The 27,958-nt window shown below is 35.6% G+C and overlaps 1 protein-coding gene across 4 annotated transcripts; it reads right to left on the bottom strand.

Moving 5' to 3' along the window:
• Positions 1–140: 140 nt before the first annotated feature.
• LOC144438299 (enhancer of filamentation 1-like) lies at positions 141–26,741 on the bottom strand. 4 transcript variants are annotated; one of them, XM_078127357.1, is made up of 3 exons: positions 26,171–26,741; positions 7,515–7,808; positions 141–4,615 (listed from the first exon to the last, which is right to left on the bottom strand). In XM_078127357.1, the coding sequence occupies exons 1-3, from the start codon at positions 26,189–26,191 to the stop codon at positions 2,033–2,035; spliced, it is 2,898 nt and encodes a 965-aa protein (XP_077983483.1). In that variant the 5' UTR covers positions 26,192–26,741; the 3' UTR covers positions 141–2,032. The 4 variants fall into 4 exon arrangements, with proteins under 4 accessions (XP_077983483.1, XP_077983484.1, XP_077983485.1 ...); XM_078127358.1 differs by lacking the exon at positions 26,171–26,741 and adding an exon at positions 12,328–12,483; XM_078127359.1 differs by lacking the exon at positions 26,171–26,741 and adding an exon at positions 8,761–9,076.
• Between the last annotated feature and the right edge of the window lie 1,217 nt (positions 26,742–27,958).

Raw genomic sequence — 27,958 nt, 5'->3', positions numbered from 1 at the left:
GGTGTAACTCGGAGTTTCACGCATATTGCGATCATCAGACACTCATCCAGTACTACCAAAACTATTACGCTCTGCCACTGCGGTATAGAGCACTGTCTTATAGCAGATTGATACTCACCGAGTTATATATATATATATATATATATATATATATATATACACTTTAAGTTGCCACTGCTTGAAGACAGACTGTGAGATTTTTTTGCATGGATGATAACAAGTGGAGAGACAAATATATTTCAAACTGAACATATTTATTTGACTGTACAGTGCCCTCTGTATATCTGGTGGTTAAGTCTAGGTGTACAATTATGAAGATTACGGGTATACTACACTAACTTTACCGAACTGGAGTGTTCACATACTACTTAATAATGACCGAGAAAATATTAACCCATGACCCAATGAAATAAAGATGGCAGAAAGAGTGGAATGATTTTGTATTTCGTATTACCAACACAACGTTACTACTAAGCAGAAATAATCACACCAAGACACCATATACATGTATACTACTGTGAAACAATGATAGCTATGAGGTCACTGGTGTTAGTGTTGCTAAGAGACAGGTTTCATAATGTTCTCCGGCCTTGATAATTGTTTATAGATGAAATTTCAATAGAAATCGAAGATTTGTTTGCTAGTCAAGGATCCAACAAGATGATAATAAAACCCTGAATGAAAATTAATAGAAGTGAACCAGCATCTACCATCAGGTAGAATGTTCCCACAATATTATAACTAAGTACACATTAGTGAATATAAAAATAATAGTCTTTTGAAATTTTGATTTCTTCCTGCTACTGTTACATTCATTAAATAACATCAACATCTTGATTAAAATGAACAAAAACAAGGAGAAATCACTTACATCTGTCTTTCTGTTAAAAAAACCACAAACATATACAAGTCTCGGACAAAGTCTTAAACCACATATCTTTACTACTGTGAAGTCCAATGTCATATCTGGTTAGATTTGGTTTCTGTTACTACATACATACATACACGTATATGTAATGGCTACTAGACAAGGTAACTGACAATGAAATCATATCACAGACATGCTGCCTGTTCCAAGATGCATCTCCCCATACAATGGTATGTATTTTTAACGTGCACAGGCTTGTGAATGCGCTCCTTGCTCACCTGACTGTACCCTAGGTTTACGCGCAAAACTCGTTTCTGCCATTGATCGCATTTAGTCTTTGTTCCACAAACTGGCTCACAATTAAAGAGGTCAATATGTCTTTACATCGTTTAATGATGAACATGTTTTCAAGTGTTGACAAAAGAAAATCAAAAGATTGACGTCACACACAATGCATCTTGGAACTGCGAAAACGACTATCAACAAGTTTGGCAGTTTGAAAGTATCTCTCAACTACTCAATGTTATGTATGTTCACTACAATAATTTACTTACTAAGAGTGTTTGAAAACATGGAGCATGCAGTATATGTTGTCATACAATGGCATGCATCTGTATATCAAAGTCCTTGATAGCTATAAGCAGTACAGTTTTATCCTCTAAACACTACAATGTTATCTATGAATGACAAAATAACTCTCACCTGCTTTTCTAGCATAAAATAGCTTACATTCATAAATTATATTAACACGTTTTGACACCAAAGTGTTCATCTTTTTAAAAGTGTGTCATCATTGATGTGAAGCGATTATTTTAAGTTTATTCTGTGCCTCTTTCATTACCAATGTCATTCTTGAGGTACATGTCAGAAGTGTTATTTGTGAGAAATCAAGGGTCTGCTTCACATCAGTCTGTCTGTGTGGTGGTGGTGTGTTATAGAAACATCATGATTTGTGAGCTGACAACATAGAACATGCAACGAGGGTTTGTGAGCTGACAATATGTCACATGTACATGTAACTGTACACTGGGAAGTCTCAAAAACAAGGAGAATCTCACTGAAGAATTGATAGCTGTGTTGACTTCACTGGACATTGTTATGGTCTGACAATTTTAAATAGGTGTGTGACCATCACATACTTGTGCACAGATTGACATTTGATGATCACAAGGCAGCAAACTGACATATGGTATGTTTTAAATGCTGTGCCGTGTGTGAGATGTCTGTCACCCTGTCCACCATCTCCTGCATAGCTTGAATTGCAGGATATTCCAATGCAGCAGTTTTGATAGAAGCAACTGTCACTTTAACACATTCACATAAAGCGTCTGTTGAATGTGTGATTTTATTGCGAATATCATTGTTTTCAACGCTTCTATGCAAGGTATCTCCAATGAAGACAAGTTTGTGTGCACACAGAATAACAAACTTGCCATGGGCTACAAAAACCTTAGGTGCTTGGTTCGAATTGACTGCACTGAAGAATGCATCAATAGCATTATTCAGAGAAATGATGAGCGAATCCAATTGGTCTGCATAGAAAGTCAATATATGTCGGTCATTGGCTTGTAGCAAGGACTGCCTATTACTCCGAGGTGGACTCCAAGTTGAAGGATCACTATTGACAGGTTCTGTAGCTTCTTTTTCCAATGCCGCCATCTGTTTTCTATGTTGTAGCTGCAGTTGCTCTTGTTTCATGATGTCTCCTTTCTGCAGAAGTTCTCGTTGTCTCCTTTCAAATGACTCTTTGCCTTCTAAATGAACATAGTCATAATCGTCCAGCCAACCTCTACCATACTGGTTGGGTTTTTTGTTCGGGTGTCCTGGTGAACCTGTCGAGAGTCTTGCCTGGGTTATGTCTTTCTCAGCTTCTGTTTTAATCAAGTTGGATTTCATTTTCAGGCTGGCAACAGGGCTACTAGTTGGTGAATGCTTCGGGGTGCTTCCCTTTGAACCAGGTGGTGTTGGTAGAGGACGGCTTTGTACTGGTGAATTACTGTTTTGTCTGGAACGTTTGAAAATGAGAGTAGAATTACCATGAATGATTGATGCTATCTGTCGAACATCTTCAGGCATACTGCGTGCACACATGACGATTTGATCCAACTCATCAGGACTTTTCAGACTCTCTGTCATGCATAACTTAGTGACTTGCCAATCCATGTCATCCAATACTTCAAGTGATTTATTCAGTATGGTTAAGGTATCTTCAAGTGGCTGTAGGTAAGTTTTAAGTTTTCTTTGTAGGTTGTGATCTGTTGCTTTGGCAGAGTTGATAGCAGCACCTCGTGAGAATTCAACAAAGTCTTTAAGTACTGCTTTGAGGAGATGACAAGCATCTCTGATGTCATAAATCTTAGATTCTAAGCTGGATCTTCGCCTCCAACTGCTACTAACAAAACCAAGTAAATTTGTAACTGATGCATCTACTCGCTGTTGCAGTTTGACTAACAAATCCATAGCTGCATCTAAATCAATGTTCAGTTCTCTTCCTGGCAGTATTTCTGGTTTGCTCTCGTTCAGAGACATTTGCTTGATGTCTCCACTAATTTCATGGATGGAAGATTGAGTAGTTTGAGTGCCAATCACTCCGTCTTGTCTGTCCTTTGTCACCTGTGGTGGTACATCATATACGTAATCAGAGTAGTCGTCATCATATTCACTTCCAGACATACTGCCAATACTCTTTGGAACATCGTAAACTTCCATACCACTGGGAATATGTTTAGGAGGGACATCATATACTTCTTGTGGGTACTGGTCCACTTTAATGGATGGTGGCACATCATACACATCACCACCACTTTCCATGTAAGGATGCGGGAAATCATAATCTTCTTCCAAATGATCAGGCAGCACTGTAGTCTTTGTTTGCCTGGTTGGGACACCATATTCTGGAGTAAATAACTGCCTGTTGGGGACACCCTGTTGAGGTGTCACAACTTGTCTGTTGGGAACACCCATTTGGGGTATCATTGCTGGCCTCATAGGAACACCATGCTGCAAAGTCACTGCTGGCTTGCTGGGTGGAGCCTGTTGAGGTGTCATTACTGGTCTGTTGGGTACAACATGTTGGGCAGGAACTGTTGGCCTGTTTTGAGCAACCTGCTGAGGAGTAAATGCTGGTCTGTTGGGTGCAGCATGCTGAGGAGTGAGTGCTGGCCTATTCAGGGTACCAAAATCTTGAGTTAATGGCTGTCTGATTGCCTGCCTGTTGCAAGTACCAAAGTCTTGAATTAATGTTTGCTTGTTTGGAACACCATGTTCTGGAGGGACATCATACACCTCTTCAGGTCTGTTTGGGATATCGCGTCTTGGAGGGACATCATACAGTTCTGTTGGCATTTGGCCTGGACCCATTGAATGGCTAATGGGTGGTACATCATATATTTCAGTTGGCTGATGGTTAGGAAGCACATCATAGATTTCCTTAGGGTTCCCATGCCTAGGTGGAACATCATATATTTCTGTTGGTACAGTACCCTGTGCTTGGTGATGAATAGGGGGTACATCGTATACCTCTTGAGTTGGAGATCCCTGATCTGACGCAAGCATACTTCTAGGTGTGTCGTATGTCTCTTGTGATGGTTCTGAATGCATCTGTGCATTGGGTGGATATCTTGATGGTGGAACATCATAATCTTGGTCTTCTTCCACTGCAGGGACTGTGGATGGTGTATCATATTTCACATTGGTACCAGCACCATTGTACATGTAAGTCTGGCCAACTTTTTGTGGCGTGACAACCTGTAAGACAGAATGGTTTATACACAATATGGTCAGAAAGGATGTGTGGTAGAGTAATTCCAGACTATCTTGCTGTTTTCTAGGTTGTCTTATTTCCTACCTACCTAGTCTTGTCTGTACCTTAGGCAAAACTATTTCACCTCATTGTTACTAAATTTTCAGCAGCATTGTGGCCATTGTCCAAGCAACCAAGTCTACACAATTTGATGAAAGCCTGACTGTTTGCACTTCCTGAGGTTGACACAGGTGTACAATATAGTTCAGGTGTGAGTCAGAAAACATTACTACAAACAACCACGCAATTCTAACATTTACACTACTATTGTTTCCCTTAAAAAAACACAAATGTTGACAGGAACAATCTGTATAACTGAGCTTACAACTTACAAGATGTACAAGAAAGATTTTTGAAAACTTTCCCCATGTGAAGACTATGTCCTTTTAGCCCACCTGCAGTCTTGAAGGACTGATGGTACTACCTATCCTCATTGCCATTTTGATTTTTTGATTTTTTGCTTGTCCTTCCAGTTAAATATCAAAATGGCAGTTAGGATATAGCTGAAATAGTGTAGTAGCATTAGTCCTTCAAGACTACAGGTAGGCTACAGTTAGGATAGATGAAATAGTGTAGTTAGCATTAGTCCTTCAAGTCTACAGGTAGGCTACAGTTAGGATAGCTGAAATAGTGTAGTAGCATTAGTCCTTCAAGACTACAGGTAGGCTACAGTTAGGATAGCTGAAATAGTGTAGCAGTGTTAGTCCTTCAATACTACAGGTAGGCTACAGTTAGGATAGCTGAAATAGTGTAGTAACGTTAGTCCTTCAAGACTACAGGTAGGCTAATACCCCCTCTAGGGTTTTAGATCCCCATCCATCCCTAACCAACAGATAGGGACATATGTGGTAGTGCCTACAGTTTCACTAGCTTCAAAGTACTATGATAATAAATGACGATAATTATTAAATAATACAAAATGAAAATCTATAAATCTGAGATTTGCTGTCAACTAGCTAGAAATCAAGTAGGTTTTACCTACTTTTGGCCTTCAATAAATCATCTACCTAATAACTGCTTTGACAATGTCTGTATGACTAATGGTAGATTTTATGTAACTCCTTATGCCTTGCTATTATCATTAGTCTTCACTTTGTTTTCATACACCATTCACATATATCAGCTGAATAAATATCAAGTTATAGAGTAAAACCACTTGACATTCTCTGTACTGCTGTTTTGAATTTATAGCTTATAAGACTATTTCTCAACATTTGGTTTCAGGGTGGTGGCTTGGCATCAAAATGTCACTTTGGCATTGAAAGCCAACTGTGAATTAGGATTGAAATTTGGGTGTGAAATAGGGTTGTTAGGCAGAGCTATAGGTCCTAAACAAAAGACTAATCCTATTTAATCGTCATCACTAAACTAATAGGATAACACTAATACAAGAACTTGGGAAGGGATTGAAACCCTGGCCTTATATCGGATTAAAACGAACCCAAGGCAGACCAACTCATCATGTTTTTCTACTTTTCTTTTATCATATCATTTATTTACTGAAGATTTGATGAGTCATGAACAAACAAACAGACACTGTATCTTTTGCGTCATCTTAATCCTAGACACAACATCAATTATTGTTATTATGTTACACATTTACCAGGAAAGATTAAAAGATGAAAAACGACAATGTGAAAAAAGGAAAAGATTGAGGGGTGAATGTTAATGGAGTCGTTGTTGGTACCATTGGAAGACTGATCAAACTAACACATTTTACATTGCACTTGTAGGGCTTTAATTTAGTAGTCCAGGACACTGACTAGTAAAAAAAACCATCCTATTCAAATTAGCAATAGTTCAGGACACATACACAACTATTCTTAAACACTGTATGTTGACTACAAAATTTATAAGGTAGTGGTTTGTTAAGTCCAGTGGAAATCAATGAAAAACTGTAGTTGAAACAGTTTACTTCTTAAGCCCAGAGACTTGGTGCTCTGACTCGACAAGTCTGGTTTGACAATTTTGACTTGACATACTGGTTTGACAATTTTGACTTGACATACTGGTTTGACAATTTTGACTCGACATACTGGTTTGACAATTTTGCCTTGACATGTTGACATAATGGTTTGACAGTAGTGGTGAATGACATTTTAAAGCCAGATGGCCCAGTCTCTTGGGTAGTGTTCACTTGGCGAAATCTGACTACCAAGTGTAAATTCAAGCCCTGACTTACCTTAGTAATACATGTAGGATACTTGTGGCATTTTGATATACAATGGATAGTCACAGGTGTACTACTAGAGTGGATTAAGTCTGGTTGTACACATTTACACGACATGGTTTTTGTGAACAGTATTAGTCTCTTTGTGATTTGAGTTCATGGCTTTAGTGATTGAAGTTTACAAAATACACCTTCAAATTGAAGGAACAGTAAACTCTAAATTCTTGTTACCCGAAATACAATTTTATTCCCTCAGCATGTTACAGATAATAACAATTGTTTGATACCTTGGTTGACTTCTATTCTATGTCCTACACATGAAAATAAGTTGATCTTGTTTTATTTTGACCTTCTAGCACGAGGTAAAATGTTACATGTATTGCAGCTGTCAATTCTGAGAACAATATTGGAATTGGTAATACAACCCTAAATGTTCCTTCTCAGAACAATAAACACAAGAATGAGTATAGTGTATTCTATTCAGATTCGTGATACTAACAATAACATCAAGAGTTTAATTGGAATGAAGCGTAACGATATTTAATCTGAAGTACTTAGAATGGTTAGAATTTTATTGGAAAGAGCTTTGCAAACATATCACTAAAACTCAAGTAATTTGCCAATCCAATAATACATGGCAAGTGGAATAGAATATGAATCATAGGATAATTTACCTTAGCTGGTGTGTTATCCCAGCTATGCCTTTGTTGTTGTTGTTGCTGCTGGCTTGGTTGCTGTGGTGATAGTCCTGCAGCTTTTTTGAGTTCATACGGGTTTTCGTACATCCCGGCAAGTAATTTGAGTCGGTTTCCAGGTGCAATGCCTTGTCTCCCATTTAATGAACATAGCCACCATCCTTCCAAACCGTTGGTGTTCTGTTCGATCACAGTCACAATATCTCCTTTTACAAATGCCAACTCATCTGGGGCTTCTGCTACATTATCATACAATGCTTTGGCTAGTACTCGCTGTAAACAAATAAACGAAAATACAGTATTAGATATCAAATTCTTATTTTATGATGTCACTTTTTGACCTCAAAAGAGTCAAATTGGTAACTCACCCCCATAAAACATGAAGTAAGCTAAATTTGTGTTTGTCAAACCTATAGCCTTAAATCAACCAATTTACTATCTCCTAAAGTTAGTAACTTCAACTGTTACTGACAATTTTATGTAATAAAGCTCGACTTAAATATGTGGTTTGCATTTCATTGTAATTATTCGTAATACCAGAGAGACCACATACATAGCATATCCACTTTTGATAGAATACACCCTAATAATATTTCATATAGTCATTTCCTCATTCTTATAAGTCATATTAAGATAGTTAAAATTCTTCAAATTAGTTTACTTGTTTCACAACACTCAGTAAATTATTCTAGTCACACAAGTGTGAGTGACAGAATCTGACCCATGCTAGCCTACAGACTTCACTCACTATGCTGGTTCACTAATACAGCAAGTATGCCATATCAGACAACCAAGTTTCTGGGCTAGAATCTTTTGACGGGGAATACAATACAAAATCAACAAATACATGCAGAGTGGCGCATGTATCATAAATTCAATATAACTTATATAATATGACCGATTGCCATAAAGCTTTATCATGTAAATATATATTATCTTCAAATTGTATAACATAATGTTATATATCCTGTGTATATACTTAACTCTTACATTGAAACACATTCAGCATTTAATATAAGTGAGACTGATTAATCTTGCTATAAAGTTGTGACAACAATTTAACCAGTCTATAAGTTGACAGTTACATAAGATCTACTTTGGACGTCATCATTTGTATTTCTTTACTATTTATGCATGATGACGAAACTTCTGTTTCAAAATTGAAATACATGAAATAGTTTGTCATAATGATATTAGATAACGAAAACAGTCAAACCACATTTACCATTATATTATCAAACCAGAAACTTGGCTCTCTAGCTTAGCAATGCTGTTTGGCCTAGGTTTATCAGACTTAACAGATAGCCATGTTTCTGGGCTACAGTCACCTCTATAATTACTGCATTTGATCTCAGAAAGGAGTATTCTAGAGGCTATCGGCGGCTTAAGTCTGAAGATATCGCTCACTGTGGTGAACAGATTCAAAGCCACAGATAGCCTCTAGACTAAGAGAGAAGGTGGTACATAGTACACTACAAGTACCGCAATGACATATACACATGTCATCATACAGAAAATGAACCTGATTTACACTCGGTAGAACTATTCAACCAAGACATATGATTCACTGGGGCTTTACATCTCACCAAAATATATAAGAAAGATATAGGGAAATGACGTTTTAAACTTCTAAGAAATCACACCTTTCATTCATAGTACCTACGTCATACATGAGAGGTGGTATTATATACTAGGACTTTCTAACCATTGTGCTCTAAACTGATTTATTTGTAACTTAAACAATGGACATAAAGATAACAGGTATATACTAGATAGAGTACGAAGAATTTGTCAGGAACAAACATCCTTGACACACTGAAGGTATAATTTCTATGAAACAACCACATAATGACTTTATTGTACACACTGCTGCACCATGACAAGAATACATATAAGTTATATATAACTCTATCCCTATATATAACTAATACATAACTATATATGACCACATATAACTATATATAACTATATATATATATATATATATATATATATATATATATATATATATATATATATATATATAACTATATATATATATATATATATATATATATATATATATATATAACTATATATATAACTATATATATATAACTATATATATATATATATATATATATATATATATATATATATATATATATATATATAATATACATGAAAGAAGACGAGTATGTTATTACATTATAGATTAATATATATGTATAGCTATCAACACAGTTATCGTATATATAAATAAATATGTGTACTAATGACTCAATGAATGGGTTGAAATATTCAAAGTTGGCCTTGACTTCCAATCCCACTTTATACCATTAAAACACACACACACACACACACACACACACACACACACACACACACACACACACACACACACACACACACACACACACTTGCAGACTTAATGATCTTCTACTAAGATGTCAAAAACAAGTCAGAATTTCTGGAAACCTGAGTGAAGTATGGTTCAAACCATCCAGTTGTCATCTGTGTTATGTATATATACGATATAAATTGCATATATATAGTTTACAAGTCGTGTTTAAATTTAACATTTGAAGTATGTACAGAGCCATTCTATGTAAAAGGATATGATGTGAAGATGAACAGAATAAAATGACTTACAGTATAACACAAGTCATGTGTATCAGGTATTTTTGCAGACCATACATGTGACAACAGTCATGACACCTCATAACTGTTGTTTGCTTTTCTTTTTATCACAAAACCAACATGTTTGTCATGCCAAGTAATGATGTCAAATGATGTTAGTACCACTGCAGATAAGTATTTATTTGTTTTACGAACACTATGAGCTGTCCTACTTTCAACCCCTTTAAAATTAGACCACACATTGACATATGCTGGTTTTATTTTACCAACTTCAAAGGATCATGGCTAGACAGGGCACATACCACATACTAAAACTTCTAGTCCTTTCACAGAGCTGTGGGTAGGTATCATTGCTACCCCCTGGTGACACCACACCCAAAAACAAGTGAACTACCTATCAAACAAACAAGTGGTAGGGTCACATCCTGTTACAACAAGAAACTAGTCAACGTCTCCATGTATATATATCCTGAATATTTACACTGTCATGAGAAAGACTAGGAAATTAATTTGTAAAGACAACAGCGTTGGTGTTTTTGCTAGGTTCTGGGAACCCTGGTAACAGAAAAGGGGAAATACTATATAGGTGTAATTGACATACCAAATTACCATAATTTAGGTGGGGAATCCTGGTAAAATCACTAGGGAACTCAGGTAGATTTTACCTGCTTACCACCATACCAAATACACTACAACTACATAATGTACTATGCATAAAATATGTGAGTGACTCTGTAAATAACTGGATTTTGAATTGTAATCTATTCAATTCATGAATTGTTCAGTTCACAAGAAGTTTGGTAGATCAATTGTCAGTGTTTTTTTGTTCAGAACATAAAGTAGGTAGATTTAACTTGACTCTCGCCATCTCTCCCAACACATCATCTTACCAGAGTACACCCACCAAAATCATGGGAAACCATACTAGTTTTACAAAATTTCCCCCTTCTCTTACTGAGGTTCCAAAACCTTAGTAAAACACACTGATTGGGAACACTGCATGACTATTCCTATCCCCTTTTGTAACGCTTTCAAAAGGTGAAATGAAAACAAGATTGTCACTGAGGGACTAGAATGAGATCGAGAAATGCAGTTGGACACAGTTGAATGAACGGAAAGTAATCCTTTCCTTCGTTCCACAAGCCAGATTCAATTGCTATGCACATCTTTGGTGTTAGAGGTATGACGAGATTCCAGTTACACAGTCAGACAGACTGGAACAAAGCCGGTCTTGTTAAGTGTCAAAGTTCCTGGCCTTGCTTGGCCCCATGCTTGTAGCAGTTTAACCAAATCGTGGTAATGTTGGGTTGTTTACACTACTCTAACTAGGACTCCTGACGTAGGTATAGATCAAGGTAAAACGGATAATAAAGAGTTTACTCACTTAAAAAGACACAAAGTAGGTAAACAGTATTGAATAAATAAATATTACATTTTCACACTTCCATGAGGAGTAGTCTGAATTTCTTTTAAATTTAAATCAGAACCTATACTGTGTTTTGTCCCAAAAAGTTATATTAGGTTTCATGTGTCTTCCAAGCATGTCGAAATTTCAAATACTTGGAATTTTTTAGCGGAAGAAATAAGCCAATATTGATTTTAACACAATAGTATAGACATAACAGAGTACCAATTTGTTTCATTTTGTGGCTAACAGGACACAGGCCAAGATTAGAAAGAACAGGAAGCGGTCCTATGAGGGAGGGGGAGCTTTACAGAGTATCCAAATTTATTCGCAAGTAGGCGTACGACTTTTCATGAAGTTAAATTTCCTTGACTAATTTTCAGTTGCTGTGGTAAGGTATGATAAGAAAATGAACAAAGTGAAGTACTGGTAAGATGGCAGGTGTTAGGAGTGTTTAAGTAGTACCACCATTGTAACTGGGTTACCCGTACATTATGTGTAAGTTAATGGCTTTCTCTCATTCTGTCTGGCCTGACCATACTGGTTGAAGTCCTTATTACTTTGTCCAGGAAGGCAACACACCAGTACTTTATTAGTATACAGTTTAGTGACCATAAACACACTCTGAGTACTACGCCATGTTACCTATACCTTGATCATAAACATGCCAACTGAAATTCATTCATCTAACCAAATGCTGTTTCCCCTGACAGTCTTCCTCAGTGATTAACTGAACACATGTAAAACATAGAGTAGTAAGAGACTTACCAACATTGTTGTCAAAGTCTTGTTCCTTATATATACATGACGTGTAAAGTATTTTTTAGTGACAAACAATGGCTCTGATCGGATATAGAGACATGCTATGGCCGTCCTGCTGGGTCACACTTGGTCGCTTCACTGTCTCAAACATTGTTCACTGATTAACCAATACCTCACTCCCAGAATTCCATTCACTTCAGAAGGTGAATGACTCACTTTGGACATCTCAAGTAGTGTTATGATGAAAAGATAGGACTAAGCCTGTCACATCTTAGGGTTGACCTTTTTTTCAATGTTTGGACTTTGAGGTGACTGATAAAAACCAGGTTTGATTTAATCAAGTTCAATTTACAGCACTATCATTACCACGATTCATGCATTAGTCTTCCAAAACTTGACAGGTGTCACTACCATTTATCATTCTGCAGTTGCCATGGCAGCAACCATTTCCAGTGTTCCAACCCCTAATAAAATAACACCTGTCCATTACAGAAATGATAGAATACAGTTCCTTCTTATAAAAACAAATTTCCAGGTGCAACAATTCAGACAATAGAGAACTTGGCCCACTTTATTGAACACACCAATAAATCAAGTTGACCTTCACATTACAACCAGCAAGGTCACACTAAGGTGTAATAAGATAAAGTAATGTTTCTGACAGTGATACAATTTACAATTTACAATTGAATCATTGTATGATACTGTTCCCACTTTACCTAATCTGTCAAGCCGTAGGGACCTTGGTGACCTAAGGAGTACTATCTTTAAACTTACATCACCCCTCTAGACTATCGGTCACATAGTGCCACCATAATGTTATAAGTTATAACAACTGTTCTTTATAATGTTATGCATTACATATTCATGTCTTGGAAAAGCTTGACCATAACAATTTCAGTAATGCTTATAAAATTAGCATGTAATCTACTAATGTAAAGCTTTTGACAGGTTATGCAGGGTAATCAGAGTTGATGTAAGTTTCATTGTAGGCAAGTGTTTCATCATTATCAAATATGTTAGGTGTAATGTACATGAACACATATACCAGGTGTTATTTATTTGTGGAACTACAAATAAAGTATGTATTAAAAGTCAAAACTATTGACCACATCACAGTTGTAGGTGTTGTGATATACAACTGCAAATATACTAGCTGCAAAAATACAGGTCAAAATATACACCAGGTGTTACAGTATAGAACTATAAACATACCAGGTGTAAAATACAGAACTATGAATATACCAGGTGTAATGATATTGAACTTGAGATATACCAGGTATAGTAAAACAGAACTACAATATACAAAGCTGATTCAGAAACATGTAGTATCCCTACCACCACCACCACCACCGCCACCGCCACCACCACCACCACCACCACCACCACCACCACCACCATCATCTTCAGTTTACCTTACTTTTTTATATATAGAAGAATATCAATACTAAAAGAAACTGCACATTAATAATATACTTGGATGGAATTTTCTCCAGGACTGGTCTCAATATTTCTGGTAAACTACAATTATATATTGTGTAAAAGTATGTTATGAGGAGACCAAGTTGCACTCATCAAACGAGTCAATGTTTTTACCCGATTCTTACATTGAACACAGGTGAATTACAGTCTTTACTTGTCTGTCACATTAAAACAAGGCTGAGTTACAGAGTGTACTTTACATGCTTTTTACAATGTAATCATTATATCACAGAGTATCTTTTACCAGCTCCCATCATTGTGACATAACTAAATATATCAGAACATCATAGCATGTACATAAGTACTTACATTATTCTGGTCTCTTGTCTCAGAAGTGAAACACTGCCCCATTGATTCTTTTGTCGTGAAATAGAACACGCATATACAGCACTTTTACGCCAAATTGCCTTCAGAAGTACCTTCCACAACAACCACCCAGGCAACTAACTAGATGCACACAGACTGTCTGACTGATTGAAATTAAAGGCTGAACTCTAATAATACCACTTAAGAAAGTATTCCAGACAAATCTTGTCTGTAACAAAGCCTGTAGACATGACTTAATACCTGATAAAGAAAGGCAGACAAGTAAGCCAAGACGACGGGATAGAAAGACCTCTTTCTGGTCATTCTTTCTTTTCACTGATGCTAAACAGGGCAAAACAACAACAGTACATTGCCATTTAAATATATGTGGTCTTTCCAATGTGATATCAGCATCACAATCACTTACACAGTGGTAGTCATCTATGTGTTGAAGGTGTAGGTAGACAATTATTACATGTCACTCTCTGTCAACATTCTGTTTGTGTGAATAAAAGTGCCATTACATTAGCATTCGACAATAACAAGTCAGCTACCATGGGTAGCTTGTTAGAAAGCCAGCCAAAACAAGTCAAGATATTGTATGTGTGTGTAACTGGTTACAGCAACAAAACCAGCCATACCATTACCAAGTCACATTAACACTGTATGTGGAGGTAACTGGTGAACAAAACCAGTCAGGATACTGTATGTGTTGCCATTGAAGTATGTGGGTGATGGTATTGGTAACTGGTTAACAAACCATCAACAAGTTAATGTACTGTACATACAAATGCACATGTATATGTGGGTAACTGGTTAATGAAGCCAGCTAAGGACTGTCAGTCAAGATTCTGTGAGTAAATGTTTAAGCCCCAGGCTCTAACTAGCCTGATTAGAATCTTTTAATTAAGTCTAAATACAAAATCTGGAAAGAGGCAAGGTAAGTAAGATTAAATTAAGACCACCAGCGAATCAATGTCCCTTTCACATTTCAGTGTCAATCTTATACCGAGTTGGCATGCACTCTGCTGACTTGATCCTTTCTTACAGTTTAAACTTGAAATATACAATTATCACGTGACTACTGGGACATACACTTGGTAGACCTTGTCAACAATGATTTAGCAATGACTTCTGCACTGTAGCTGGGAGTAAGGACATTTAGCACAGAGAACGGATTTAGGTTATCAGCCTTGTAACATTAAAGTGAAAGGTCTGGAAACATACAAAAGAATGCAATATGCCAATAACCTTGGGGGGACCACTTACACCACTTTAACCAGGTGTAAATGACAACTCCAAAAATAAACACTCAAATGCACCTGTTTTACTGTTACAGAAAAAAAAAATGAAATAGAATGAAAGCAGAGTTATTTCATCATGTTACATACAAGTACTGTCTGTTCAGGCATAAACTTTTTAAAACTTAAACCTGAACTTAGTCTTAGCACTCTGTCAATGTTGACAGCTACTATGGCCCTACTCAATAGACACTGTCGGACACTTACAAGGTACATACATCATAATTCTTCTCATTACTGGTTGCAGCCCTGACACCAAGGACAGGTACAAGGTTTTCCAATTGTTTGTTTTGGTATGTAGAACATCCAAGTCTTATAACACCATAATATCCGCCATAAAATATATTACAACTATTTAACAATTTAACCATGAACCTTGTGTGGAGTTTCAGATATCTACCATGTAGAGGGTTTCCAAAGACAGTACACAGACAGTATGTAAGACTCTGAAAGCCCTTCATGTATCTGTCTTCATCTTCAGCTACTGAATAGCTTCAAGCAATCTGTTCTGCGTTAAGCCTTGTTTGTTTTATTTGATCATGTACATGTACCTTTCAACTCTGCATGTCCCACATCAAGTACCACAATGATACCTTGTTCACTTTCTAGATGCTATCACGGCAAGCCTTCATTAGCCACCATGAAGGTTGGCCTTCATTTTCAAGTAAACTAATACCAAATTAATGTCTCAAATCATTTTCACTTCTAAAGACAAGCTCTTGACTGATAGTGATAAGTTTTATGTAAACTTACAGGTCTTGGTTAATTTGAACAATATGTCTTGTTCTTTAAGTGGGGTAAATTGACTAGTCTTCATCCCTCATTTGTTTCACACATATTTTTTATTCATAAAATACTTCAAATATTCAGCTTGTACAATTTGATGGAGTTGTTATATCTAAAATATGTGAGAAGAGTCATATGTTACGTAATGTACTGTAAGGGCTATGTTTCAATCCCAGGTTTTTGCATTAGTGAATCTTATCTGTGGAGTCATAAAGATTAGATTAGCCTTGCCACAACTCACCGTTAGTTTGTCAAGTTAATGGAGGGTTTGAAAGCCAATAACAAGTCTCTGGGCTAGGATTAGACAGATTTATTCTTTTGTTCTGGACCAACTTTTTTCTATAGCTCTCCCAGACAATTCTTTTCACACCTACATTTTAATACTAATCTAAAGTGGGACTTTAAATAAATAACAAGCGGTAGTTTAGAGAAGAAATACCTTGCTAAATGAAGTGTGTGAGATATGGAATGAACAACTCACAAAGTATGCCTAAAACTTGACAAGTTGATTATAACTTCATCAAAGACAGACAAGAAATAAGACTGATTTATTAGAAAGCGTGACAAAACCTTGCAAACTGGTACTTTGATGACAGCTGGCTATCATGAAACACTCACTAAGGTCTTAAATTGAATAATGGCTTAGTTGACATGACTAAAGGACATAGAATGGTTAGAATGCATCGCATGTTTTTGTACAGAATACCAACCACTCCTGGTGACTCCGTATCAAACTTGACAATTTACTGTGATATGCTAACTGAGTGTCCTCCTACACAGTACTAGAAAAATATACATAGTATCACTTAATTTTGCAAATTGTTCTCACTGTGTCTATGAAATGGAAACTGTAAGTGTAACTCTAAAAGTAAAATTTAGATGGAATACTGATTTTTAGAAGTGTTTGAACACACAATGTGATATTTATATTGGAGTTGTCAATTGTCAAAACTGATGCACTGCAAATGGTTAGAAGTGTTTGAACACAATATATTTATATTGGAGCAGTCAATTGTCAAAACTGATGCACTGTAAATGTAATTTTTACACTTTAGAGATGTTTAATACACATTATTGTATTTATTCTAGAGCTGTCAATGGTCAAAACGGACACTGCAAATGAAATTTTTAGAGGTGTGTGAATACAATATAAATCTAGAGCTGTCAAATGGTCAAAACTGATGCAATGCGTATGTAATTTTTAAAGTGTACGAACACACATTATGATATTCATACTTGAGCTGATGTAATTTTTAGAAGTATTTGAACACAGTATGATATCTATATTGGAGCTGTCATTTATCAAAATTGATGCACCACAAATGTAATTCTTGAACACACATTATATTTCATCTAGAGGTGTAGATTGTCAAAACTGATGCACTGCGAATAAAATTCTTGGATGTTTTGAATACTCAATATATGATATGTATAAAGGGGACTGTCCATTATGGAAACTGGCAAATGTAATTCCCAACCTTAATGAAGGAATCATATTTACAGTGCTTGGGTTTTTATAAAATTGATTCTTGATGGTCACTAACACAAAAGGTGTTAAAAGCAATGGAAACCAGTTACAGTAGGTCTTTTATATCAGTGAAATATTTCATGAATTTGTCTGTGTTTCATTTGACTATACAAAAGAAACAAAAGAGGAAGGTGACTCCTTTGAGAACTCAGCTTCAAGGGGTCATTTAAATTGTATCACTACCAAGTGTTACAAAAGAGTGGAGTCTTGCTAGTGTAGGCAGATGAGACAGTCCTTCAAACCTTTCTTTGGGCTTGCATACACTTTATATTGGTTTCATTACATGTGCACATTCCACACATGATTCTATTAGCATAGACATGGTTATAACAGCATAGCATCTATTGTATCCAGTGTTGACAACAGCCTAGTCTATGCATATCCTGTTTTTAGTTAAATTGCTGCATTCAATTATCAACAATTTATGCTAAAAATCTCACTTTGTACAATACTGATCTATACCAGTAAATAGACAGAAATAACACTCATTGTTGTAAACTCTGCTAGTCATTATACTAGGAATATTATGGGTTTTGCCTAGCCTTCTACTGGTCAGTTGCTGGTACGACCAGTCACCAGTGTTCATTACCTACCTGTGATAATGATAAGGACTAATTTTCCACGACTTAATTAATTTTCATAAAGGTCAATTTAATACACATAATTTGGCTAATCTTATATAATCCCATAATGTCTAGATTGAGAGAAACAACAATAGCAGTCCATGTTTTCTATAAATTCCACTTCCTAAACTAGGTCAAGAGTCTCTCTGCATAGTTTCAAGTATACTGAAATGCAATGGTGGCGTTACTGAAACCTTGTTGTGTCAAATAACATTCATTTGCATAGATGACAGAGAAACAGTTCAACTCTGTATCACACTGCACTACTGAAATGGCACCTACGTGTACATTTCAATTACCATGCGATCACAACATATCTAAACCTGTGTGTGAAATGACAAAAAAGCTTTAACAAAAGACAAAACTGTATATTTTTTATAATGTTAGCTTAGTCTTATACAATGTGTACTATGCAAGTCACTGAATAGTGATGTCTGATTTGTATACATTTATAACCCTATAAGAGAGGTTTCTAGTGTGTTGGCATTTCAACACTGCATTTTATTTGCACATCAACATTTTTACCAAGCTTGTGTTCTACTAAGTATCACACATCTAGCTGTGTCCTCAAAAGTATATCATCAAGTTTTAGCTGTCTCCTACAAGGGATCACATTTTTTGTCAGTGGTTCTGAATACCATACATTATTGTCAAGAATGTATATATACAGTGTGTGAGAGTGTAGACCTGCTGGCAGATGGAATAAGTATGGACTCAATTCTGACATTGTCCCTTTTCCTTCTACATAAGTGTTTGTCACGTCAGAATCAAATCCTGTACGAAAGCAGGACTAGAGAGAGTGTTATGTGCATAATATATGTCACTAAGGTCATAGTTTAATCATATTTTGTTACTTGTCCTTTCAAGATTGCAAGTAGGAAGAGCTGGCCTAGAGTTAGTCTAGTCCCTATACGGTATCATTATGATTTACAACATCCAGACTAGCCTAGAGTCAACTTATGTGGGGATTTTTGCTATCGCCCCATACCATCGATACAGTAGTAGCCAAAATCCCCATATGACTTGATAGGCTAGGGAAGAGCAGGCTGAGAGTTTCAACACAACAAAACTTGCATTAAATTTCCTGAATACACATACTGTGGCAGACAGCTTTATTCCAGTCACTATTCAGTCATAACTTGCCACTATAGACCTAGCAATGGCTCAAATTAGTTAGATAACAGATGACAAACAGAAATTTGTGTTTGAAAGACATACTGAGTACTAGTATGACACATGTCTAACATGATAAACTGATGTAAATGACAAATGGGTGAAAGCTGAAATACACTGGTACTGAACACAATTTGAATTTAGTTAGTGACTGAATATAAAACACAACTGTAATCATGTAATTCTCTGTACCTGTAATAGCATTTCACCTCATGCTGGAGGGTCAAAGTAGAACAAGGTTTGGCGTCAGTATTCTAATGCATACTATACATGAATTGCAATGCATGTGTAGCGTGTGGAAGGGAATTCATGGTGTGGAACAGGAAATTGAACGATTGTTATTTTAATGACATGCATGCACTACAGGTAAAGAAAATTATCACACTGTGAGATATAAATTCATATTTAACTGGACACAAGTATGTATGGAAATGAAAAATACAAATATACATTGCTTTAGGCGACCTCCATTGAAATTTCAATATAGACTAATTATGACCATAACCACTCATTTATTAGTAATTTTAATCCAATTTATGAATATGAAAACTAATGAATGGAACCATCCCAGCTGTGCTCCATCTTCATCCATAATACATGTATCTTAACATGAACCTCCGTCAATTTTGTTATACACATCAATGTGTCACTTTCTTTCCACTGACAAAGCAAACACAATACGCTTCATGACAACTGGGGACACATTTTCACACAAAAGGCTCTAATGGTATTTCAATCTATTGAATAAATTAATATATAGTATTAAAATTTACTGGTAAAAGTTCAAACATTTCAAAATTGAGAGACAAGACAGAGCTGTCATTATGATAATTCAGTTATCCTGAATAAGAATGAAAGAAGGTGATCTCATCCCTCACTGCTGATAATATTTCATAAATATTTATAGCATGGCTTTACACTTTACAGTCTTGAAGGCTTTGAACACTGAGAGCTTGTAAGTTGTCACAAGCCTACTGTTACATGTAATGTTACCATTAAAAAAATGCTAATAAAGGGACTGAACTGGTCTCAGGTGACCACACAGTTGGCGAGTATGTCTGCATTATGTAAAATACATTACATAATGAGATTTATCACAATTTCTGACTTTTTATGAGGATTTACAAACAGGTCAACAAAACATTAAGGTCATTTCATGACTTCATTATATATTCATTGCAATTTTTATCGCCACATGTACATGTTTGAAAAAAATGTTTTGGTTAAAACCACACATATAAGACATTAGAAGATATCACAACTACAGATATTTATGTTAGTATATTGCAGTTACACAACTTGTGGGTGTGTCATAAGGTAAACATAGGTGCAAAAGGTGTCAATTGGTCAACATTTTGGGGGTAAGAATTTGTAAACAGTTTTGAACTTTTCAAGTAGACTGGTAAATTACAGTAAATATAAATAAATGGTTAGGCCTGGGGTAGGGTTGGAATTTATAAACAGGAATTTTGAGATGTCATTTATATTAAACACAATTCCTATTTAGGGTGTTTCAATTTACCCATCCCTAGCCTACATTCTACTAGGCTGAATCGATGTGTGAGGTCAAAATAACAATTCATTTGATTCTAGTCTTGCTAGTTTTTCATGTCAACCTCAATTCTTTTGACATCATGTCAATAAATTTTCATTTCTAACTTCTTGTAAACGCTTGCTCATGGTGCAAAACTAGTTGAAAATTCAAGCTGATTTTATACTACACAAATTACAACAGAAACTTATGCGGATGAATTTTACAAAATAAAACAAATAGTTTGATAATATTATTTCTGTATTTTATATGTACTTCCAGAACTACACAGCTGTTTTTTCACTTTTGGGTCACAAACCCAAATTAACCATGATACCATTGAGAAAATCAATTTTGTATTTTTAAAGAAAAAATCCAATATATCTTCTTTATATAGCCTCACATATTACATGTATGGGTGTTCCTAAATTTGATTTTGGGAATATTGGTGAATTTTCAAAAATACTTTAATGAAGAGAGTTTAGTGTGTAAATATTAATTTGTAATCAATGTTGCATGAATTCTTACAAAGGGCAAACATACTTACTAGTGTATGATTTTTTTGACAATTACAGTGTGGTGTGAATTGCTAAATCTTCAAACTGTAACAAGTATGGAAATGAAATACATTCTCATGGTAACTCCAGTAGTACAGGATGCCCCCAAAGGGAATCTGATCTCAATAGGAAATGATAATCACATCTGTACAGGACAATTTGGTTCCCTATATCATCAAAGTTGAAAGCTACTTTTAACATAATACTCTGTTCAAATTCATGTTTTATAACTTCCTGCTACTTGTATGGACAATGTATATGAAACCTTCATCACTAAAGTGTTCAGCTATAGAAACAACATATAATTTGAATTCACTGTGATGTCATGACTTCCTATCAGAACCATGCTAGCATTGTACAATTGAGGCACTGAAGTAGCCTACGTGAACCTAGTCATACATAATGCGACGTTATTTTCAACTGAGTCATTTCTCTTATATCTCTTTCACCAAATGACAGCGAGTACATTTCAATGCTGATTGAGACCAAGGGAATCATTTTTCCTCTCCGAAGTACCTTTAATTATTCATTGTATGGACAAAAGTAAATTCCATTATGCCACAGGGTTAGTAATTGTACAATAATTAGCTACAAATCATATAACCAGTCCTTATAACATCATCAATCATCTACAGAAATCAATTCAACAAACCAACCAAGCAAATTTAGTTGATTATGACTGCAGAACGTCTGTGTAAACAGCATGTAGATAAATACTGTACTATAACACACATCTCGTAAAATTAAATTGATGAACAGAGGGAATACCAGGATACTGAGAGACACTAGAAGTGTTCAGTAAATAAGCACATAAAATTGTGTCACTGATGAACCCTTGGAATCATGTTTCACAACCTGTTTCACTCATTATGAAAACATCACACATTTCCCATTTACATGCAGTTGGCTCATTAGTAATCTGTGTGATCTATTAGACAGTAGGTTTACAGACCAACCTGTCACTAAATTAAGCTGAGGTTTATAATTGTGATAATGAGATCATCAATTTCCTCTTATTTCCTGAAATTTGGTTTCTTCTACAATTAAAGTTATTTGCATGACAAGAGATAATTCCCCATTAATTTCCTCTCTCAGACATCTGGCTATTTAGACTTTCTCTCAGTGTATACTACCATGTACAGTACTGGTATTTTTATACATTTATATAATACTTAGGTTACCTAGTCACTACTATTGATGATGATGGATGGATTCAATGATGTAACTATATACCCATTTCTGTCAACACAAGATATGCATATGTATATATATATATGTGCATACATATATGTGTGCATGCATGCATATATGTGTGCATCATGTATGTATGTATGTATGTATGTATGTATGTATGTATGTATGTATGTATGTATGTATGTATGGATGTCTGTCTGTCTGTCAGTCTACATACGTATATACGTACGTACGTACGTACGTAAATGCATGTATGTATGTATGTATGTATGTATGTATGTATGAATGAATGTATGTATGTATGTATGTATGTATGTATGTATGTATGTCTGTCTGTCTGTCTGTACGTACGTATGTATGTATATATATGTGCATACATATATGTGTGCATGCATGCATATGTGTGCATCATGTATGTATGTATGTATGTATGTATGTATGTATGTATGTATGAATGTCTGTCTGTCTGTCAGTCTACATACGTATGTACGTACGTACAAACACAGTCGTGAACATTAAATTTGACACAATGCCATGTTGTTGTTGATAGTGCTGATAGTGATACCATAGAAATGTACATGCCTGTCTGTGTTTTAATCTACATGTAACTTGGGGTGACACAATTTTGTCCTTATTTGAACTTAGCAGTACTCTACTCAATATGTCATATACATGTAGTTATTTGCAAAAATTCTATAAATAACCAAATATTATTATCATGTGATTGCCATGGTTACTACCAAGAATGTCATATGATGGCATAATGTACCATGTAATATTATATAAAATTTAATATATATGTCACTTGTGTATGTATCAGTATGTATGAAAATTGGCAACCTGACACAAAATAAACCTGTAAAAAGAAACCAAGGGATCAGATAAATATAACATGTTAGAGGGCGGTCTGGTTTGAAGTTACATTATAGGAATAATCCAAATGCCTCCAGATAAAATGTTGACAATATATAACTTAACAAATTATCATATTTGTCACACCTACTTGATTTTCTGAGAGGATGGCAAATGGATTGCAAAATGAACTGAAATCAGTAGCATGAACTGAGCCTATCTTTTAACAATATGATATGGATTCTGTTTGAGGCACTGTATGTCTATCAAAGTCCACAATGGATTCCATACTTATCAGTTATAAACTTATGTATCACGAAGAAATGCAAAGGATTCTGACCATCTACAGTAACATGCAGCTGTTTTCTATGTATAGTCATCTATAATCAGTAGGTATAGAGAAGTACCAGCAATTGAGTCATATTATTCTCAACAGTTGGCATTCACACACAGCTCGAAAAATCATAGCCCTTTTTTTTGTATATGAAATACAGAGAAAGAAGAATGATAGTATTCAGCGCAATCATTGACATATCAGTGAACATACTGGTACTACTACTAGTCATACATCCATGGCAAAATTGATGAGACATAGGTATAGACATGTCTCTATGCAATGAATCCATGTGAATATAAAGCAAGCAAGTTCACAAGACCCTTGACTGCCCAGTTTCTATTTGACTATTCAGTGGTTATCTCTTTGGTAAACAAGGCTATTTCTATTTTTAAAAATATGGCCTTAGTATTAGTTCTGTTGTGTCTAACTTTTGCCTACTAACTGGACAAAACCCTATTATCATCTACTCTCTTGCAGTGACAACACACTATTGTATGAACACCTGCTTGAATTTCTGGATAATTAATGAAGCAAATAAACTGATAAGACAGTTGAATAGACTACAGTATTTTAGAGAAGTCAACTGGTTATTGAAGCTGTGTGTCAAGAATTAAGGTTTTCAGTTTCAACCCATGAACAATTCATGAGCTCCATTTACCAGGAAGATACAAACAATGGATTATTCTGTTCTCCAAGTCTTGGTGTTAGGGATATCTAGCAAGTTGATGCAGCGTGAAATTATCAAGTTTATCTCATTTTTAGCATGGAGCCATAATCAACATCAACTAATTAATAATTGAAACTTTCTGTTTCAAATTTGAAAATTCAGTGACAGTAATGAAATTTCCAGATGATTGATGAACATACAGACAGCAAGTCATCAAAATATGCAGGTCACCCAACACTGTGTTATGAGGTTTTTTCTTCAAATCATTCAAATTCAAATATGTTCATAAACCACATAACACAGTTCTACTTTCCTTTCCTACAAGTACATCTTTGTGAAGTAATATTGCAAATAAAGGTATCAGAGGTTGCAAGGCTGTTCAATTTTGCGTCCACCTGGCATACACATCTGTTCACTCCCCTGGCTGTGTTTTAATTTGCTCATGTTTTCAGTAACTGAGTAGTGGTCCCAATTGATTGATGAAGCATGGGAGAATGTAATAAAATTTAGCAAAACCCAAAGTTTGCACATGTTGGTAGGTAACTTATTACTACGGCTGCGGTAAGGAAATGTGTAAAGCAGACTGATTATGTCAACATTCTTTGTTCCATTACAAATTCTACCTCACAGAAGAAGTTTGCAGTGAAATTATGCACAAGAAATTACAACCACCATAGACAACAATATTTTTTTGTATTTACCCAAAATGGATAAGTAATACTGGTAACATTGGAGGATTTACAAAATGGGCCTGGGGACCTGACAAGGATTCAAATATCTATCTATATACATCTATATATATAATATATATACTAGAATGTATATCTCCAAGAGATAAGGGTGTTATTTTTGAAGAAGTCTGAAACTCTGAGTAACGACTTATAAGTTATAACATCCTTCTCCCTTGGATGAGGTCTATAATGATCTGCTACTAATATTGCATCGAGCACTGTTCTCTCCAGTGAGACACACACACACACACACACACACACACACACACACACACAATCCTCTCTCTCTCTCTACACACACACACACACACACACACATCAAACATTATTTACTTAAAACAGGATTCAGGCTACTTCATCATAACATCATTGAATAGATCATATCTTATATATATGACGACAATACATCATCATAGATCCGAACTTCCAAATTCAGGACGTCGCTAAGCTGAGTCGTGATTACGAACTGTATGCATTTTATATGATATAGGCATTCTCCAAGTGGCTTGAGGTTGAAGGTCCGATATTTTTCTCTTCCTTTTGAATTCTATGTTGAAAACACAAACTTGTGAAGTGATAATGGCCCTTCCTTCTTTCACTTTTCAGGTTGACCAAACCGTTAACGTGTATTTACACTATGACTAGCATACCGCAAGAATCAAGTTCACGTGAATCACGGGTATCTTTATCAAGCCCAACCCTTGTCCTATGAATCGAGATTACGTAAATGGTAAGGCATATAACAAATGTACTGCACATAGCAACTGGGAAAAATACTTACATGAGAAGCTGAGTACGCCATTTTGGTTATACGGCAAACGAAATTAAGAAAACAGTTGTAGAAATTTAATCCAAGTGAAACTGTTTGCTGTCCGTGTCGAACTCGCTTGTTACACTGAACGAACAGGAACGGTGGTAGACCGTATTAGACGTGGGTTAGAACAACAACAACGTTGTACTAAATGAATGAAACACTTTGTACCGCCTCAATTGGTCGATTCATAGAAAGTCCACCATCGTTCAAGAAAATAGATTACACTTCGACGATTCACTGCACCACTAGCGAATAAAATAATTAGACTACCGGCAAACGACTTCACGTCATTTACGATAATAGAAAAACATAGTGAAGAAAGTCGATTTTGACAGTACAGATCAATACTACACGAAAGGTCTGTCAGCTCTCTCAGATCAAGCTCCTAAATGTTGACAAGAATACCAACGGAAGACAGCAGGAAATGATCAAATTTCAGGTCGTGGTCAAAAATAGTAAACCCTATACACGTAGGTTGCTGAAAATCCCAGGAAGATGATAAACCCAATGGGGCTGGTTCATTATTCACGCCTTCTCATTCCTGTCTGCATTCCTCTATCACGTACCCGGATGTAAACAAGGGATATTCAGTAAAACGTTTTATGATTGGACAATTACAAACTGCCAAGCCGACATAAAAATACAGCAAATCTCCACTAAATACTAGGCCTATTAAAAACCGACGATTTTCCTTAATTATTGTTGTCTTCGTATATTGAACGCATTACTGCCTAAAGCATATACGAGCAGAAAATATCTCTACTCATATAAGCTCCCCGTTTGAAACTGGAGCTCATCATAAACCAATCATAGCATGGCTTTCTCAATCGTAGCAAACCTAACAAGAGAATGACGTCATCCGGGTTCGGGTGTAGATGAAGGACAAAATCATCGTCGATTGGTATTCATTCATTGGTCTTGTAGCAGGATGTTAGTTCCCCGCCTTACTTTCCAAATATGGCAATGATAATGAATTGGACGTGAACATCATAATAAATAAAACGGAAGTTTCTTTTAAACTTTGACAGATTGAAAACAGAAATGACAAAATAGTAAATATTTATCAAAATAATAATAATTTAAAAATTAATATGAACAACCTTTTGTCCGTGAATTTTGATGAGTACGTACGTAATACTACATATGAATTATTAAGGGCCAATTTACATTTTACTATACATAATAAACACATGAAAGGTGACATTGACTACAGTTAATTTTTTTATTGAGCATCCCGTATACCCTGTCTGAATTTATGTTCCCGTGGGCATTTGCAATGCGGGCTCTTCACAAAAGATATAGTCTACAGTTCTTAACTGGTACGTATTACGGATTAAAAAATTCATTACAAATGGTATTAGTAATGAAGTTTTTAATACATAAATACTGTACCAGTTTAGAACTCCAGACTACATAGACCGGGTTGTCGGTTGTTTATTTGACCCATTTGCCCCAGGAATTAAGGTGTATGGCATATTGCCCAAATGTGATGTTTAACATCGTTTAGAAATTTTTGGCATTGAAAATCTTGATAAAAAATATATAAAATATGTGATCGAACAGATATCAAAGAAGAAATAAGACTTATAAACAAATGAGTACCAAAATAAGGGCTCTAGGTAACATAATGGCATGTAGGACACCATTGAGCATAAGTGGGTTGATTTATATAAATCATTATTGTTATATTTGCTAAAGACGCTCTTGTTTGGTTTTTGCTATGGATGTCGTCCTAGTTAGTTGGCACACTAGTGT

Source organism: Glandiceps talaboti, chromosome 7 (genome assembly GCF_964340395.1).
Source record: "Glandiceps talaboti chromosome 7, keGlaTala1.1, whole genome shotgun sequence".
Lineage (NCBI taxonomy): Eukaryota > Metazoa > Hemichordata > Enteropneusta > Spengelidae > Glandiceps > Glandiceps talaboti.
The sequence above is the reverse complement of the archived record's forward strand: the minus strand, read 5'-3'. Positions and strand labels throughout refer to the sequence as shown.

Coding starts and splice junctions, on each gene's coding strand:
- LOC144438299 (XM_078127357.1), bottom strand. CDS start 26,191: ATGGCGTACTCAGCTTCTCAT. Junction 7,809..26,170: donor TGGCGTACTCAGCTTCTCAT/GTAAGTATTTTT, acceptor ATTTGTTTACAG/CGAGTACTAGCCAAAGCATT. Junction 4,616..7,514: donor GGGATAACACACCAGCTAAG/GTAAATTATCCT, acceptor TCTGTCTTACAG/GTTGTCACGCCACAAAAAGT.